Source organism: Sceloporus occidentalis, unplaced genomic scaffold (genome assembly GCF_023333645.1).
Source record: "Sceloporus occidentalis isolate IW3139 unplaced genomic scaffold, rSceOcc1.0.p SCAF_170, whole genome shotgun sequence".
NCBI classification, from domain to species: domain Eukaryota; kingdom Metazoa; phylum Chordata; class Lepidosauria; order Squamata; family Phrynosomatidae; genus Sceloporus; species Sceloporus occidentalis.
This window is the reverse complement of record NW_028317150.1, coordinates 1,414,674-1,428,587: the sequence shown is the minus strand read 5'-3', so window position 1 is coordinate 1,428,587 and position 13,914 is coordinate 1,414,674. Positions and strand designations below refer to the sequence as shown.

Below are 13,914 nucleotides of genomic sequence, written 5' to 3'. Positions count from 1 at the left end.
GCGGGTAGACGTCTATGCTATTCGCGTAGACAACTTCCGCTACAGCCGGAAGGAGGTGCAGTTAGCAGCGGGGGTTGTCTGTGTCTATTGAGCATACACCCTCCGGCTGTCAGAGAGAATTCCCCGCAGCGGTGCGGGGAACTCTGATCTCTGACAGCCAGGGAAGGTCTGACCGCTGCCCCAACTACACACCAGGGAGTCAGAAGCACCAGCAGCGGAGGTTACCAGACAGGAGTAATTTGAGGCCCAATTATAAGACGAAGGGTATTTTTCAGAGCATTTACGGTATATATATATATATATACATATATATTAGGGCTGCAACTAACAATTATTTTCATAATTGATTAGTTGGCCGATATTTTTTTTGATTAATTGGATAAAAAAGTAAATGTACGTTTTTTGTTTATTTAAAATAACTGGCTGTTAAATACAAACAGCAGAATAAAAAAACTTTGAGAAAAATGCATTTTTTGTTTTTATTTCCCAGCCTGCCCCCCCGTTATACACATCTGAACCCAGGCTTGCCACACTGCCTCCCAGATATGCCTTATACCCCCAGATATGCCTTATAGCCCTGATATGACACGCTGCCCACTCAGATATGCCTTATACACCCCTATATGCCATAGTGCCCTCTGATATGCCTTATACCCCAGATATGCCACTCTGCCCCCCCAAATATACCCCAGATATGCCACTCTGCCCCCCTGATATGCTACTGTGCACTCTGATATGCCTTATACCCCCAGATATTCCATGCTGCCCCACCGATATGCCACTCTGCCCCCAGATATGCCACTCTGCCCCCCAATATGCCCTTTATGCCATAGTGCCCTCTGCTTTGCCTTATACCCCAGATATGCCACTCTGCCCCCTAAATATGCCTTATACCCCCTATATGCCATTGTGTTCACCTAATATGCTTTATAAACCCCTATATGCCACTCTAACCCCGATGTGCCTTATACCCCCCTATATGCCATAGTGCCCTCTGCTATGCTTTATACCCCAGGTATGCCACTCTTCCCCCAAATATGCCTTATACCCCCTATATGCCACTGTGCACCCGATATACCACTGTGCCCCCCAGATATACCCCTCTGCCCCCCAAATATGCCTTATACCACTTATATGCCACTGTGCACCCCCAGACTTACACCCATGCTCCATACTGCTTGGTGTCTAGTCGCGGCAGCCGGTGCTGGCCGGCACTTTCGCTGGAGTATGACTGAGCACCGGAAGGTGACGCCGGTGCTCCATCATAGAAGCCCCAGTGAAAGTGCTGGCAGCGGAGGTTGTCTGCGCGCATCGCACAGATGCTCATCGGCTGACAGAGAGAAGGATCCGGGTCCCCTGCAGCGCTGCGGAGGATCTGGATCTTAGTGTTAGTATCCAACCTCTATTTGATGCTGGGGATCCACCTCTTTGGCAGCCGGTGAACGTTGCGCAATGCATGCAGACAACCTCCGCCACTACTAGCCGGTATTTTGGCCGGGGCTTCTATGGTGGAGCACTGGAAGGTCATGTCATGCTGGTGGTCCATCATAGAAGCCCCGGCGGAAGTGGAGGACAGTAGCGGGGGATGTCTGCATGCATTGCATAGACGCCTGCTGGCTGTCAGAATGAGGATCCGGGTTCCCTGCAGCGCTGCGGAGGATCTGGATCTTATTGTTATTTGAGATCGGATTATAAGACGAAGGGTATTTTTTCATAGGGATGCACCAAAATGAAAATCCTGGACTGAAACCGAAACCGAAAATTCAGGATTATCTTGGCCGAAACAGAAAATGGCCCCCCAACCTTTAAGCAAAAAAAAAAAAAAAAAAAACCACACTTTTATTACAAGTAAGTAACACAAAATTGGACAAAAATTGCATTAACATTAATACCGTATTTGCTCGATTATAAGACAAGGTTTTTTTCAGAGCAAATGCTCTGAAAAATACCCCTCGTCTTCTAATCGGGGTCGTCTTCTAATCAGACCTCAAATAGAGGTCTGATTATGAGACTAAGATCCAGATCCCCGGCACCGCTGCAGGGGACCTGGATCCTCCTGTCTCCCCCCCCCATTTAACACCCCACACACACACTTACCGGTGCTTCCTGCTGTATTGCCGGGGAAGGTATGCGCGACGGACGCAGACAACCCCCGCTGCCAACTCCACCTCCTTCCGGCTGCAGTGGAAGGAGACGTCAACCCGCTGCCCTGGCAATACAGCAGGAAATTGGAAGCACCGGTAAGTGTGTGTGTTAAATGGGGGCATAGGGCATTTCTGGAATGCCTTATACCCCTATATGCCACTCTGGCACTTAGGGGGTTAAAAGGCATATTCTGGGGCAGAGTGGCATATAGGGAGGTATAAGGCATTTCAGGAGGCAGAGTGGCGTTAAGGGGGCATTTAATAGAGCACTCTGCCTCCTGAAATGCCTTATACCTCCCTATATGCCACTCTGCCCCATAATATGCCTTTTAACCCCCTAAATGCCAGAGTGGCATATAGGGGTATAAGGCATTTCTGGAGGCAGAGTGCTCTATACAATGCCTTTTAACTCCCTTAATGCCACTCTGCCTCCTGGAATGCCTTATACCTCCCTATATGCCACTCTGCCCTATAATATGCATTTTAACCCCCTAAATGCCAGAATGGGATATAGGGGTATAAGGCATTTCTGGAGGCAGAGTGGCACATAGGGGGTCAAAAGGCATACCATGGGGCACAGTGGCATATAGAGGGTTAAAAGGCATATCATGGGCCACAGTGCCATATTGGTGTGGCAAGCCTGGGGGCAGATGTGCGTAACTGGGGGACAGGTTGGAAAATAAAAACAAAAAAAATATTTTTCTCAATCATAGCTTTTATTAAAAAAAATTACATGAATTAACATTTACTGGTAAAACTTTTTTCCTTTAGGGTCGTCTTATATTCAGGCTTTTTCTTTTTTTCCTAAGTTAATATTCAGATTTTGGGGGGTCGTCTTATAATCAGGGTCGTCTTATATTCGAGCAAATACGGTATATATGATTGCTACAAGGAATCACACTCCTATCATGCCCAGGCAGCCAGTACATGCTAAAACCTGGGCATGATAGGAGTGTGATTACAGTCTCCCTATGCCCCGCCCCCAGGGGAAGAGAAGGAACGGAGCAGAGTCATGTGACGTGCATTTAATTTTGCCCTTTTCGGCCGATACATTTCGGCCCACTGATATATCGGTGCATCCCTAATATAGATATACACACTATATGGACAAACGTATTGGGACACCTGAAGATTACACCAAAAGGGACTTTTAGGCCATCGCATTCTATATACATAGACTTTATTGTGTAGTTGTCCCCACTTTGTAGCTATAACAACTTCCATCAGGGAGGATTTTAGTCCATTCATCCAGTAGAGCATTTATGAGGTCAGGTACTGATGTTAGACGAGAAGGTCTTGCTCGCAATCTCCGTTCCAGTTCATCTAAATGGTGTTCGATGGGGTTGAGGTCAGGGCTCTGTGTGGGCCTGTCAAGTTCTTCCTCACCAAACTCACCAACCATTTATAGACCTTGCTTTCTGCAGTAGGACATAGTCATGCTGGAATAGAAACGGGCCTTGCATTGTCCAAAATCTCTTTATATGTTTATCTCCCCTTCAGCAGTGCACAAAGCAAGATCCAAAAAGACATAGTTGGATAAGTTTGGTGTGGAAGAACTTTACTGGCCCGTGAGAGCCCTGACCTCAACTCTTGGACATAACACTGTTATGAAATTACTCGCTCATTATGTATTATATGTTTTTCATTTGGCAGAAATGACTTTCTAAAAGAGATTAAGATAATGTCCAGATTAAAGGATCCCAATATCATCCGACTGTTGGCAGTATGTATTGCTGATGACCCCCTGTGCATGATAACTGAATACATGGAGAATGGAGACCTTAATCAGTTTCTTTCACGACACCAACCAGAAGAGGCACAGGCTGCTGTCACACCTGTCATCAGGTAATCAAGCAGCATTTTTTGTTATCATGCATACAGTCATTTATCGTGTACAGCAGATATCCAAGTACACTGTATTTTTTTAAGTATAAGTTCATATAAAGCCAAAATATTGATAACAAATATGCTCAGTGAAGTTTGAAGCCCATGGAACAGTGCAGTTTAGGTGGAGTGTGCCTTGACAGAGCTAGGTGGTGTGCATAAGGAGTGATTTAATTTAATTGGTTCAAATTTGTTATGGGTGAGGTTACTATCAAGGTATATAAGTGGCAACCATTTTGTAAACGGTCACTTAACTGCTTTTCCAAATCCTGGTTGTCCCACCCTCCTTCCCTTTACCAGTGGGTTGTGGGGGTGACTACCCCATTTTGTCACAGCGGCGGGGATAGTTGGGGATTATTGTTTAGTACGGTGGATTTTGTGGTTTGGTTTACTAATTTGACTTGGTTCAAGTTAGTTTGGTAGGTTTCGAGCTGGCCTGTGGCTCAGAACCTGGGGTGGTGTAGGGGTGTCTCGGTATGCCCCTACATTGGTTGTTTGGTTAAATTGGTGGTGTAGGGTTGTCTCGGTATGCCCCGACATGGTTTATAATTTGGTTAAACCGTCTGGTAGGGGTGTCTTGGTATGCCCCTACTGTGGTCAATGTGTTAATGTGGAAGCACCTGGTACGTGTTGGTGCCATTGTTATACGGTTAATGTATTTATTATGGGGGTCATTGTCATTGGTAATAAAAGGGAAATCTGTTATTTATGTTTTAACCGTGGTGGTCTGTTTTGACAATGACCTTTAAATATTGTAAATGTTAATAAAGCTGTGGAAATTATATTTGCACCTAATAAAGTGTGTGCATTATTATTGGGTATAGGGTATGGTCATCCTGGGCACAAACTCAACTATGCGCTTGTCATGAATTGTGAAATACTTTCCGGTTTGTATCCATAAAACCCACTTCTGATAAGGTAAATCACATATATGTGCAATAGTATGCATGTAGTATAGGGTCATAAAATACAATGGCACATACTTCCTACAAGATTCTGTGAGTATCAGTCTGTCACACCTTCAAGATGAAGGTGCTTACCAAAATGTTAAGTGACTTTTAGTGCGTTTGTTCTCCTGTTTTTGTTCTGTTTTTCTGTAGTTCTATTTTTTGTATCTTGGAGTGTGCAGAGAATATTTTATATATACTTTTTATGAATGCATGTTTGGGTGCATGTCTGCAGATATTTCGTGTATGTTTTACTTTACTTGCAGTGCAGAGTTGCTAGCTACATTATTTGCCCCTATATAACAGTAAATGCATTTTTATATGGAAGATATGAAGCTATAAATCCAAACACACAAAGAATTGAGTCCAAAAAAGTGCAACATTGTATTTGTGTTTTCTCCATTGCAAACTATGCATGGATTGCTACCCAATCATTTGTGACAGACTTATCTCTGACAGGGGATTTAGCCTGTTGTGTTTTTCTCTCTGGTTTTACTCTCTTTCTAAAAGACTTAAAGGCAAGGTTTTGATATATATGATTCCAAAAATATATTTAAGGGCAGCTTTAAGGAAGGGTGAATGACAATGTAATAACTAGAAAAGTAAGCTTTAATTTTATATCCTTCACTTGCATGACATTAAATGCAAATATGCAGTCTTGCAAGTAACATTTTATATTTATTTCTGATCAAGTGTATAAAATTGCATTATGGAGTTATGTATATAACTTAACAGTTTTTTGTTTTTACAATATCTTTGTCTCCTAAAGCTATAATGATCTCAGGCATATGGCAGCACAGATTGCTTCTGGAATGAGATACCTCTCCTCCCTCAACTTTGTGCACAGAGATCTTGCTACACGGAACTGTTTAGTGGGAAGAAATTATACCATCAAAATAGCTGACTTTGGCATGAGTCGGAACCTATATAGTGGTGATTATTATCGGATTCAGGGGAGGGCGGTTCTTCCCATTCGTTGGATGTCTTGGGAAAGCATTTTGCTGGTGAGTAAAATGTGACAATTATGAGGAACCCTACATTGTTTCTACATTCCTTTGTTCATATTACAAGTAACAAGCTCACCATGATAGGTTTAAGTCAGTTAAAAAAACAAAACAAACTTAGTGTCAGGACCTGCATGGTCGGCCCACACCACTCCAGTCCCGTTCCGGTCACCTCCTTGACCCTCCACAAATTCTCTAAGGTAGCGGGTACCATCTCCCAATCTGCTACCTCACAGACTGGGTGCCTCCCTGTCTGAACACGCAGTCACATGGTGATGTACATATATCACCTCTGGTGACCTCAATAAACTAATTGCCACCCCAGGCTGCCTATATTAGCTCTGCATTTTCATTCCCTCAGTACCCTTGGTTGGTCTAAGTTTGTGCTATTGCTCCTGCTTTTGATTTTGATGCCGATTAACCTGTTGTGACCTGGCTTGCCCTTGATTTCACTTTTTGGTTCCTGATTTGGCTCCGCTCCTGTTCCTGTTGACACGGCTTGTTTTGATTTGGAAATCAGGATGCAGTTATGCCATGAAAGCTTTAGAATACACCATTTGATATATTATTATTTTCACTTTAGGGCAAATTCACAACAGCCAGTGATGTATGGGCATTTGCAGTCACCTTATGGGAGACGTTCACTTTCTGCCGAGAACAACCCTACAGTGAGATGTCAGATGAGCAAGTGATCGAAAATACGGGGGAGTTTTTTCGAGATCAAGGAAAACAGGTGGGAGATGCAAAAAGTTTCAAGTGCTTATGGTCTTTTCATTTTCCATGGCACTGCCATATAGAGGCTTTGTTGTTATAAATGCTCATACCAGTACATTGAAATTGTTAGATAATTTATCATCTCAGTATACACATAAAAAAACAGCTATCATGGCTAGTCCCCATGATGCATAACGTTTAATCATTAAACTATAGCACCAGTTTCCTTAAAAGTCAAAAGAGGCATAACTATAAGGGTTTCACAGGGGTGCAAATGGCAACTGACACGCTATTTGGATCCAGGAAATGCTTTTAGTGGCAAAGCATGCCTCTCAGTCGCATTTGTTTGTGTCTTCTCACTGGTAGCAATGGTGGCTGAGGATGCAGACACTTTAGAGAAAACAGTGGAAGGGGATGATATTTCAGCAAAAAAAAGTTACCTGTTTATGGAAGATGCTGTTCAAGTGTTTGATTAGTCTGTTCAGTTTCACCATTAGCCTGGAGATGAAAAGCAGTGGAGAGGTTTTGTTTTATGACAAACTCCTGACAGATGCCCTCCAGAAATATGCTGTCAACTGACCCACCCCTCCCTCCCTAAACAGAAACTGGACACTTGTTTTAGGAAAATAACTTTACATGGCCCTGCACGAGTTAATATCACGTATAGTTTATAGATAATTACCGCATTGGCTCGATTATAGGCCGCATCCGATTATAGGCCGCACCCTTAAGGTTTGGTGCTATTTTAAAGAAAAATTTATTTTTAAAGGAAAAATACACAAGTGGAATAGTAAAACAGTATTATATCTAATGAAAAGGAATACATGTATTTTAACATTTTTGGTATCTATTATACAGTTAGTCAGCATATGTTACATACAAAAAGAAAACCAATAGCCATTTTAAGCCCCCCTTAATTCATAATGCACCTTACTTATATATTTATATGCCACTCTGCTCCCCAGATATGGTTAATGCCCCACAGATATGCCACTCTGACCCCCTGATATGCCACTCTGACCCCCTGATATGCCATGCTGCTCCCCTGATATGCCACTCTGATCTGCTGATATGCTTTATGCCCCCCAGATATGCTTTATGCCCCTCAGAAATTCCCCCAGATATGCCACTCTGCCTCCCGATATGCTTTATGCCCCTGAGAAATGCCATTCTGACCCCCAGATATGCCACTCTGACCCCAGATATGCCATTCTGACCCCCACCCTGACTTACCAATGCATCCCCACATTCCCTAGCGTCTAGCGGGGGCAGGTGGTAGACGTCCGCGCTATGCGCGTAGACAACCTCTGCTGCTGCTCGACACTTCCGCCAGGGCTTATAAGTGGGCAAATACGGTAAGTGTTACTTCCCTAATCTGTTTATGATTGTTGTGCGTTGTTTTCTGTTGACTGTTGTCTGTGCAATGAGATAAGTCTGATGTTGTTGTTCTCTGTGTAATCTACTGTCACTTTTTTATGATAATCTGTTCTTGTTTCATGTTGTCACCTCCGCTTCCATTGGAAATTTGGCAATATAAACCATACTTAGTCCGAATAAAGCATGTGTTATTTTGCATCGTGACTGGTTCTTTGGGAGACTTTCCCTGGAAGAGCATACTTTATTCTAAAAAACAAAACGGGTACCCGCTTGTAGCTGTCTTTGATTGTGAGGAAGGCGGCAATAACAGTCAACCCCTGGCTCCCGTTACATTGGTGGGAGCTGTGAAAACTGTTCTTCTTCAGGCAGTCCAACTCCCCACCAGAAACAAAGAAAAGGAATCCCAGCACTCCAAGCAGCTTCCAGTCTCTAGGACACTTTATTAAGCGAGAACAAACAAAAGCAACGTTTCGGCCAAACAGGGCCTTTGTCAAGCTCTGACAAAGGCCCTGTTTGTCCCAAATGTTGCTTTTGTGTGCAGCATTAAATATTTTAAAAAGAGTTAAAATACTGGCATTTTAAATGCTCATAGGATATCTAGTATGACTTGATAAGGTACATTGAATGGGTTCAAAGATGTCCCAAAAATAGAAGATGGTACAGACTGACCAGATGTTGAAATTCCAAAATATGCACACCTCTCAACTGTGGCCTTTTAGCCCCAAACAACCTGACAAACCCATGTGTGGGTTGTTTCACCGTACTCGGGATATGTTGCTGTATACATTTTGTTTGAGAGTAACATATACAGGAGCTGTAAGTTCATACCTAAACTAGAATGTGTCTGGAAAAAAACACACAAAAATTCCTACTGCAAACTTTGACAACGGCTGGCGGTAAAATAGGTACATGGAAAGACCATATCATTTGAAATACACTGGGTTGTCTAGTTTTAAAACATATATTGTTTATGGGTGTAATTGAACTAAAAGGCTACAAAGATGTCCCAAATAGGACATGGGGCAGTATGACCAGATTTGAAAAAAAGGTTTTGAAATAGCAATATGCTACTTGTACTTATTGCCCTATTAAAAAAAAAACATAAAAACATTGGATGTTTCTAAACTCAGGACAAATACTAGAATTTAGTTAGCAGTTTTTTTTCATTAGCTTTTGTAGATTAGTAAAATATTTTTCAATTAAAAGTTACAAAAAGTCCTATTTTTCACCATATTTTTGTCACGCTACCGGCAGAAAGATCCTCCGGGTCCCCCGGCCGGCAACGGCAACCGCCGCGAGGTAGGGGGAGACCCCCCGCTTCGGTCCGGCAGCCGCAGCTGCTGCAAAGAAGAGGGAGACCCCCCCGCTTCTGAATGGCAGCAGCAGCCGCTGCGAGGTAGGGGAAGACCCCCTGCCCCAGCACGGCAACCTCAGCCACCGCGCAGAAGGGGGAGACCCCCCGCTTCTGCACAGCAGACGCGGCCGCCGCGGAGAAGGGGGAGACCCCCCGCTTCTGCACAGCAGACGCAGCCGCCGCGGAGAAGGGGGAGACCCCCCGCTTCTGCATAGCAGACGCAGCTGCCGCGGAGAAGGGGGAGACCCCCCGCTTCTGCACAGCGGAGGCGGCCGCTGCAGCTTGAAGGAGGACTTACCTCATCCACGCCGCGTTCCCAGCAGCTTCAGCCGGAGCACAGGTCCAGCTCTGGTGTCCGGACACGTTCTTCTTCACGCCACCTAGTGGCGCCAGCGGAAACTACATCGACTTATATTGGGAGATTACGTGAACGCCATTCACAAGATGGCCGTGCAGGAAGTGATGTATCGGCAGTTTGAATATTTGGCGGGAAATCCCTAATTAGTACCATAACTCCTGGGACTATTTAAGAGACGCTCTAACACTCTGACCTTGCCTTCTGATGGTCGTGCCTATCTCGGTAGTGCCTTCCCAGTACGCGTTATTTCCTGCTTGTTCCTGTTATTGACCTCGGCTTGCTCCTCGACTATCCTGATCTCTGGTATCCTGACCTCGGCTTGCTCCTCGATTATCCTGCTCTCCGGTATCCTGACCTCGGCTCTCTGGACCATCCTTTACCAGTCCTACCTGACTACGGTGACTCCTCTGTACGCTGTGTCGTGACAATTTTATACTTTTTTTATGGTAAATTATTTGATACGATCAAATATATTATCTAAAGAAAGCCTTTCTTGTCCTGGAAAAAAACCCAGTTAACTTGTGTGGGTACAGTAAATAAGAAAGAAGAAAATTACAGCTAAGTATGAACACCGCAGAAATGCTAAAACAGTCATTGTCGTGAAGGGTACAAATAATAAAAGAACATCTATGTTTTTAAAGGGGTAAACATTAATATGTTAATGTATTCCTATTGCTAATTTATCTTTAATAGAGTATGTTCTGATTGCATTTTACCAGGTGTACCTACCTAAACCAGACATCTGCCCAAACATGGTATACAAACTGATGCTGAGTTGCTGGAGAAGAGAAACCAAAGATCGTCCTTCATTTCAAGAAATTTATCAACGTTTACAGCCAGAGACTAATTTGGAGGCATAAGCCTTAGTCTTCCTTGTATACCAAGATATCCAAAAATATGAGACAGTCTGTGTACTGTCTATGAGTGACATATATACTTTCCGTGACATGGATAATTAGTCTGACATCATTATTAATTCTAGGTAGCAGCCACCAATGCATAATACCTCATCTTAGCCACATTTACCTGATGGTGTACTAAATACTCCCCCTTAATTAAATGTACAACTCTCTCGAAATAATTGCCCAATTTTTTGCATTCACTGTGCAATAACAATACTAAATGACAAGACAAGTTTGTATTATCCAATTGCAAGGAACAAAGGGAACCAGTAGCAATGTTATGTAGCTTGCTACATTTGTAGCTCCCATCATAGAAAAAAATAGTTTCTGCTTACTACTGCAGATTTAACAAATTACTCCAGGAACCTTGGTTTTAGGAGAATATATTTCTCACAAGTCATATATCATTTATAATACTGACATATTGTCCACTGTTAAGCAGGTATGCAAGTTCTTCGGGAATCTTGCACAACCAAGAATGCTCATAAATGGATATTGCCATGTTAGGCCAAGGGAAAAGTCTTAAGAAGTTTGTGATAATTTTTACAGGGTAGTTACAGTTGTGTTACATATGAAATTATGCAACCTTTGGGACAGAAAAATATTACTTTGGCCATTTTGATAAAAGTTTGCATAATTGAAGGAACAGTGAATAAACAGTTTACAATTTACTTTTGATAGAAAATAGTCAGAGGTGGTACTACAATATTAACAGATTAAGCTGCTGTTAAGTGTTCCTTTGTTCACATCTAATTATCTTTTTTATCGCTTGTACTTGAGATGGAGCCTCTCTAAACATTTTGCTTAGGGCTCTCAATAACTAGTCTTAGACTTATTTTACTTGTGGTTACCTCCCTGTATCAGACCAGAATGTGTACAGTTAACACATGATACCACACTAAGCTTTCACATGTCATGCCATATTATAATAATCTTTAGTACGTTCCAACTAGCCTGTATTTTTTTTTGGACCAGTTTTATATATTTTACCTTCAATTGTAGTTTTCTATTTCTGTGGTAAACAAATTATTTCTATCGGGCTTTACCAGTTAGATGTGTAAGTTCTATATGGCCACTGCTCATTAGATTTTCCCTTGTATATTAAAGTGTATTTATTTATTAGCATCATGATTACAAGTACTCAACCTTTGGGTATTTTTTTTTAGTATGTATATAATATATTTACAACAAAATACAACACTCAAGCTTTAATGTAAGTGTAAGTTGTGCTGTGTCAGAAATGTAACATAATAAAGCTTATTAGTTGTGGGGTTAAAAAATATATATTTTTCCATATCAAAATATCGTCATAATATTCTTGTTTTTTTACTTAAGGTTTGCAAAAATGTTACTTTTAGGTCCTATACAGAATATAAAATGCAGATGTTTAATGCACTTTTTCCAAAGACTAAAAATACATTATTATATGTTTTGTATAGTAATTATATTAACCAATTCTTAGATATGATTCTGTGTTATAGTCTATAATTTTTTAGTTGACAGACAAAAAATCAGAGGTCAATATTATTGAATGGTTTCGCGGATATGTGTATATAATGACTGTTTTAAAGGAAGCCTCCTGATTGGCTGCATATTGTATAAATTAGTGTATAAATGTGAGGTTTTTCTTCTCAATTTTGTTTCTTTGTAAGGGTTTTCAGCTTCTGTTTGGTATGTCAATTTCTTCAGTGAAATAAGAGTGACTATGGGTGCAGCATCTTGTGGACTGTAATATTTCATCTTCTATTGAGGAAACTGGGTATTATCTAATGATATGAGGTGGGCCAGCTGGCCAGTGACGAGCCAAACACAAGGCTCAGCTTCTTGATCTATGCATCAAAAATAGACTTATTTGCAGCTTAGGAAAGATCAGTTCAAACACTCATGGGGAACAAAAAAAAACGAACAGGAGAGGTTTTCGCCATGCCATCCCTCAGCTCGCAATTTTCCACTTTCAAAAAGCTGAGCAAAGCCAGGCATTGGCACTGTCAGAGCCAGAAATAATCATTCCATTCAATTAAAATAGCAGAGTGGAATGGCAGCCAATGTCACAACATTTTCACAGTACAACATCATTGCATTTCTCTCATAAGTATGGTATATATAATTTGTCATGCTGTCGTTTATAGCAAAAGCAGTATGCTATATTTTGACATTTTCTTATTCTATGATAACTGACAGATACACTGATATAGTTACTACTTGGCAAAACTAAAATTACCAAAAATGAACTCCACATAATATATGTTGTATTAATACGGCAAAACTAAAATTACCAAAAATGAACTCCACATAATATATGTTGTATTAATACTTTTTAAGATTTCAACCCATTTGTTGTGTACATATAGACACTCTTGTAAACTATTTCCTGTTTTCACTTTTTAAAGAATTATAAACACTATTAGAAAAATTAAATAAACAACCAAAAAGAAACAAGGCAGTGAGTTGTATACTGGTAGGTAAAGTAAGTGCAACATTTAAAACTGTTGTATAGTATGTTAATAATATTAATACAACACATATTCAGGTTTATATACAATAACCCGTTTCCTGTTAATATGTTGGTAATACAGCAACTTTGAGGTTTCCCTGTCACCAATGTCTATGACTGATTAGCCACAGACTAATTTAGAGATCTCAAAGCTTTTTTTGTAAAAAAAATATCTGTTCTTAAAGTTTTTCACACTGTATTGAGCAAGATATATATAGGTTAAGTTTCTTATCTACAACACAAATTGGTGTTTTTCCAGTTCATTGCAGAGAAATGAGACTGACATATTGAGACTAGTGTGAAAATCCAAAGAAACACCCATAAAACAAAATAATCCTATATATATTATTTATGCATGTGGGCATATACACGTGTACAAACAAGTACACATAGTGACATATTCTTGTTAATATAATTGCAAAATAGTTTTCTAATGATTAATTAACGTTTTAAACCTAAACTTGGATTAGCTAACACAATGTGCCATTGGAACCCAGGAGTGATGGTTGCTTATAAAAGGGCCTCAGTATGTCTATGAAGACATTCAATCAATGATCATCTATTTCCAGCTACAATTGTCATTTAGAACATTAACAATATATACATTGTGTTTCTGGTCCATTTGAAGTTATTTCAATAGACAAACTTTGCAATTCTTTCAAAAACAAGGACATGTCTAGGTGACCCCAAACTTTTGAACAATAGTGTATGAACTCACATTGACATATGGCTGTCA

At 41.0% G+C, this 13,914-nt stretch overlaps 1 protein-coding gene across 1 annotated transcript in view; it reads left to right on the top strand.

Annotated features, from left to right (window-relative positions):
- The window catches only part of LOC149279348 (discoidin domain-containing receptor 2-like), a 53,714-nt gene extending 43,072 nt beyond the window's left edge, over window positions 1-10,642 (top strand). Inside the window, exons 14-17 of the mRNA XM_089501308.1 lie at window positions 3,798-3,989; window positions 5,745-5,979; window positions 6,563-6,712; window positions 10,502-10,642. Of these exons, the coding sequence (XP_089357434.1) occupies window positions 3,798-3,989; window positions 5,745-5,979; window positions 6,563-6,712; window positions 10,502-10,642 (718 nt within the window). The remainder of the gene's footprint in view (window positions 1-3,797; window positions 3,990-5,744; window positions 5,980-6,562; window positions 6,713-10,501) is intronic.
- The last annotated feature ends 3,272 nt before the right edge of the window (window positions 10,643-13,914 follow it).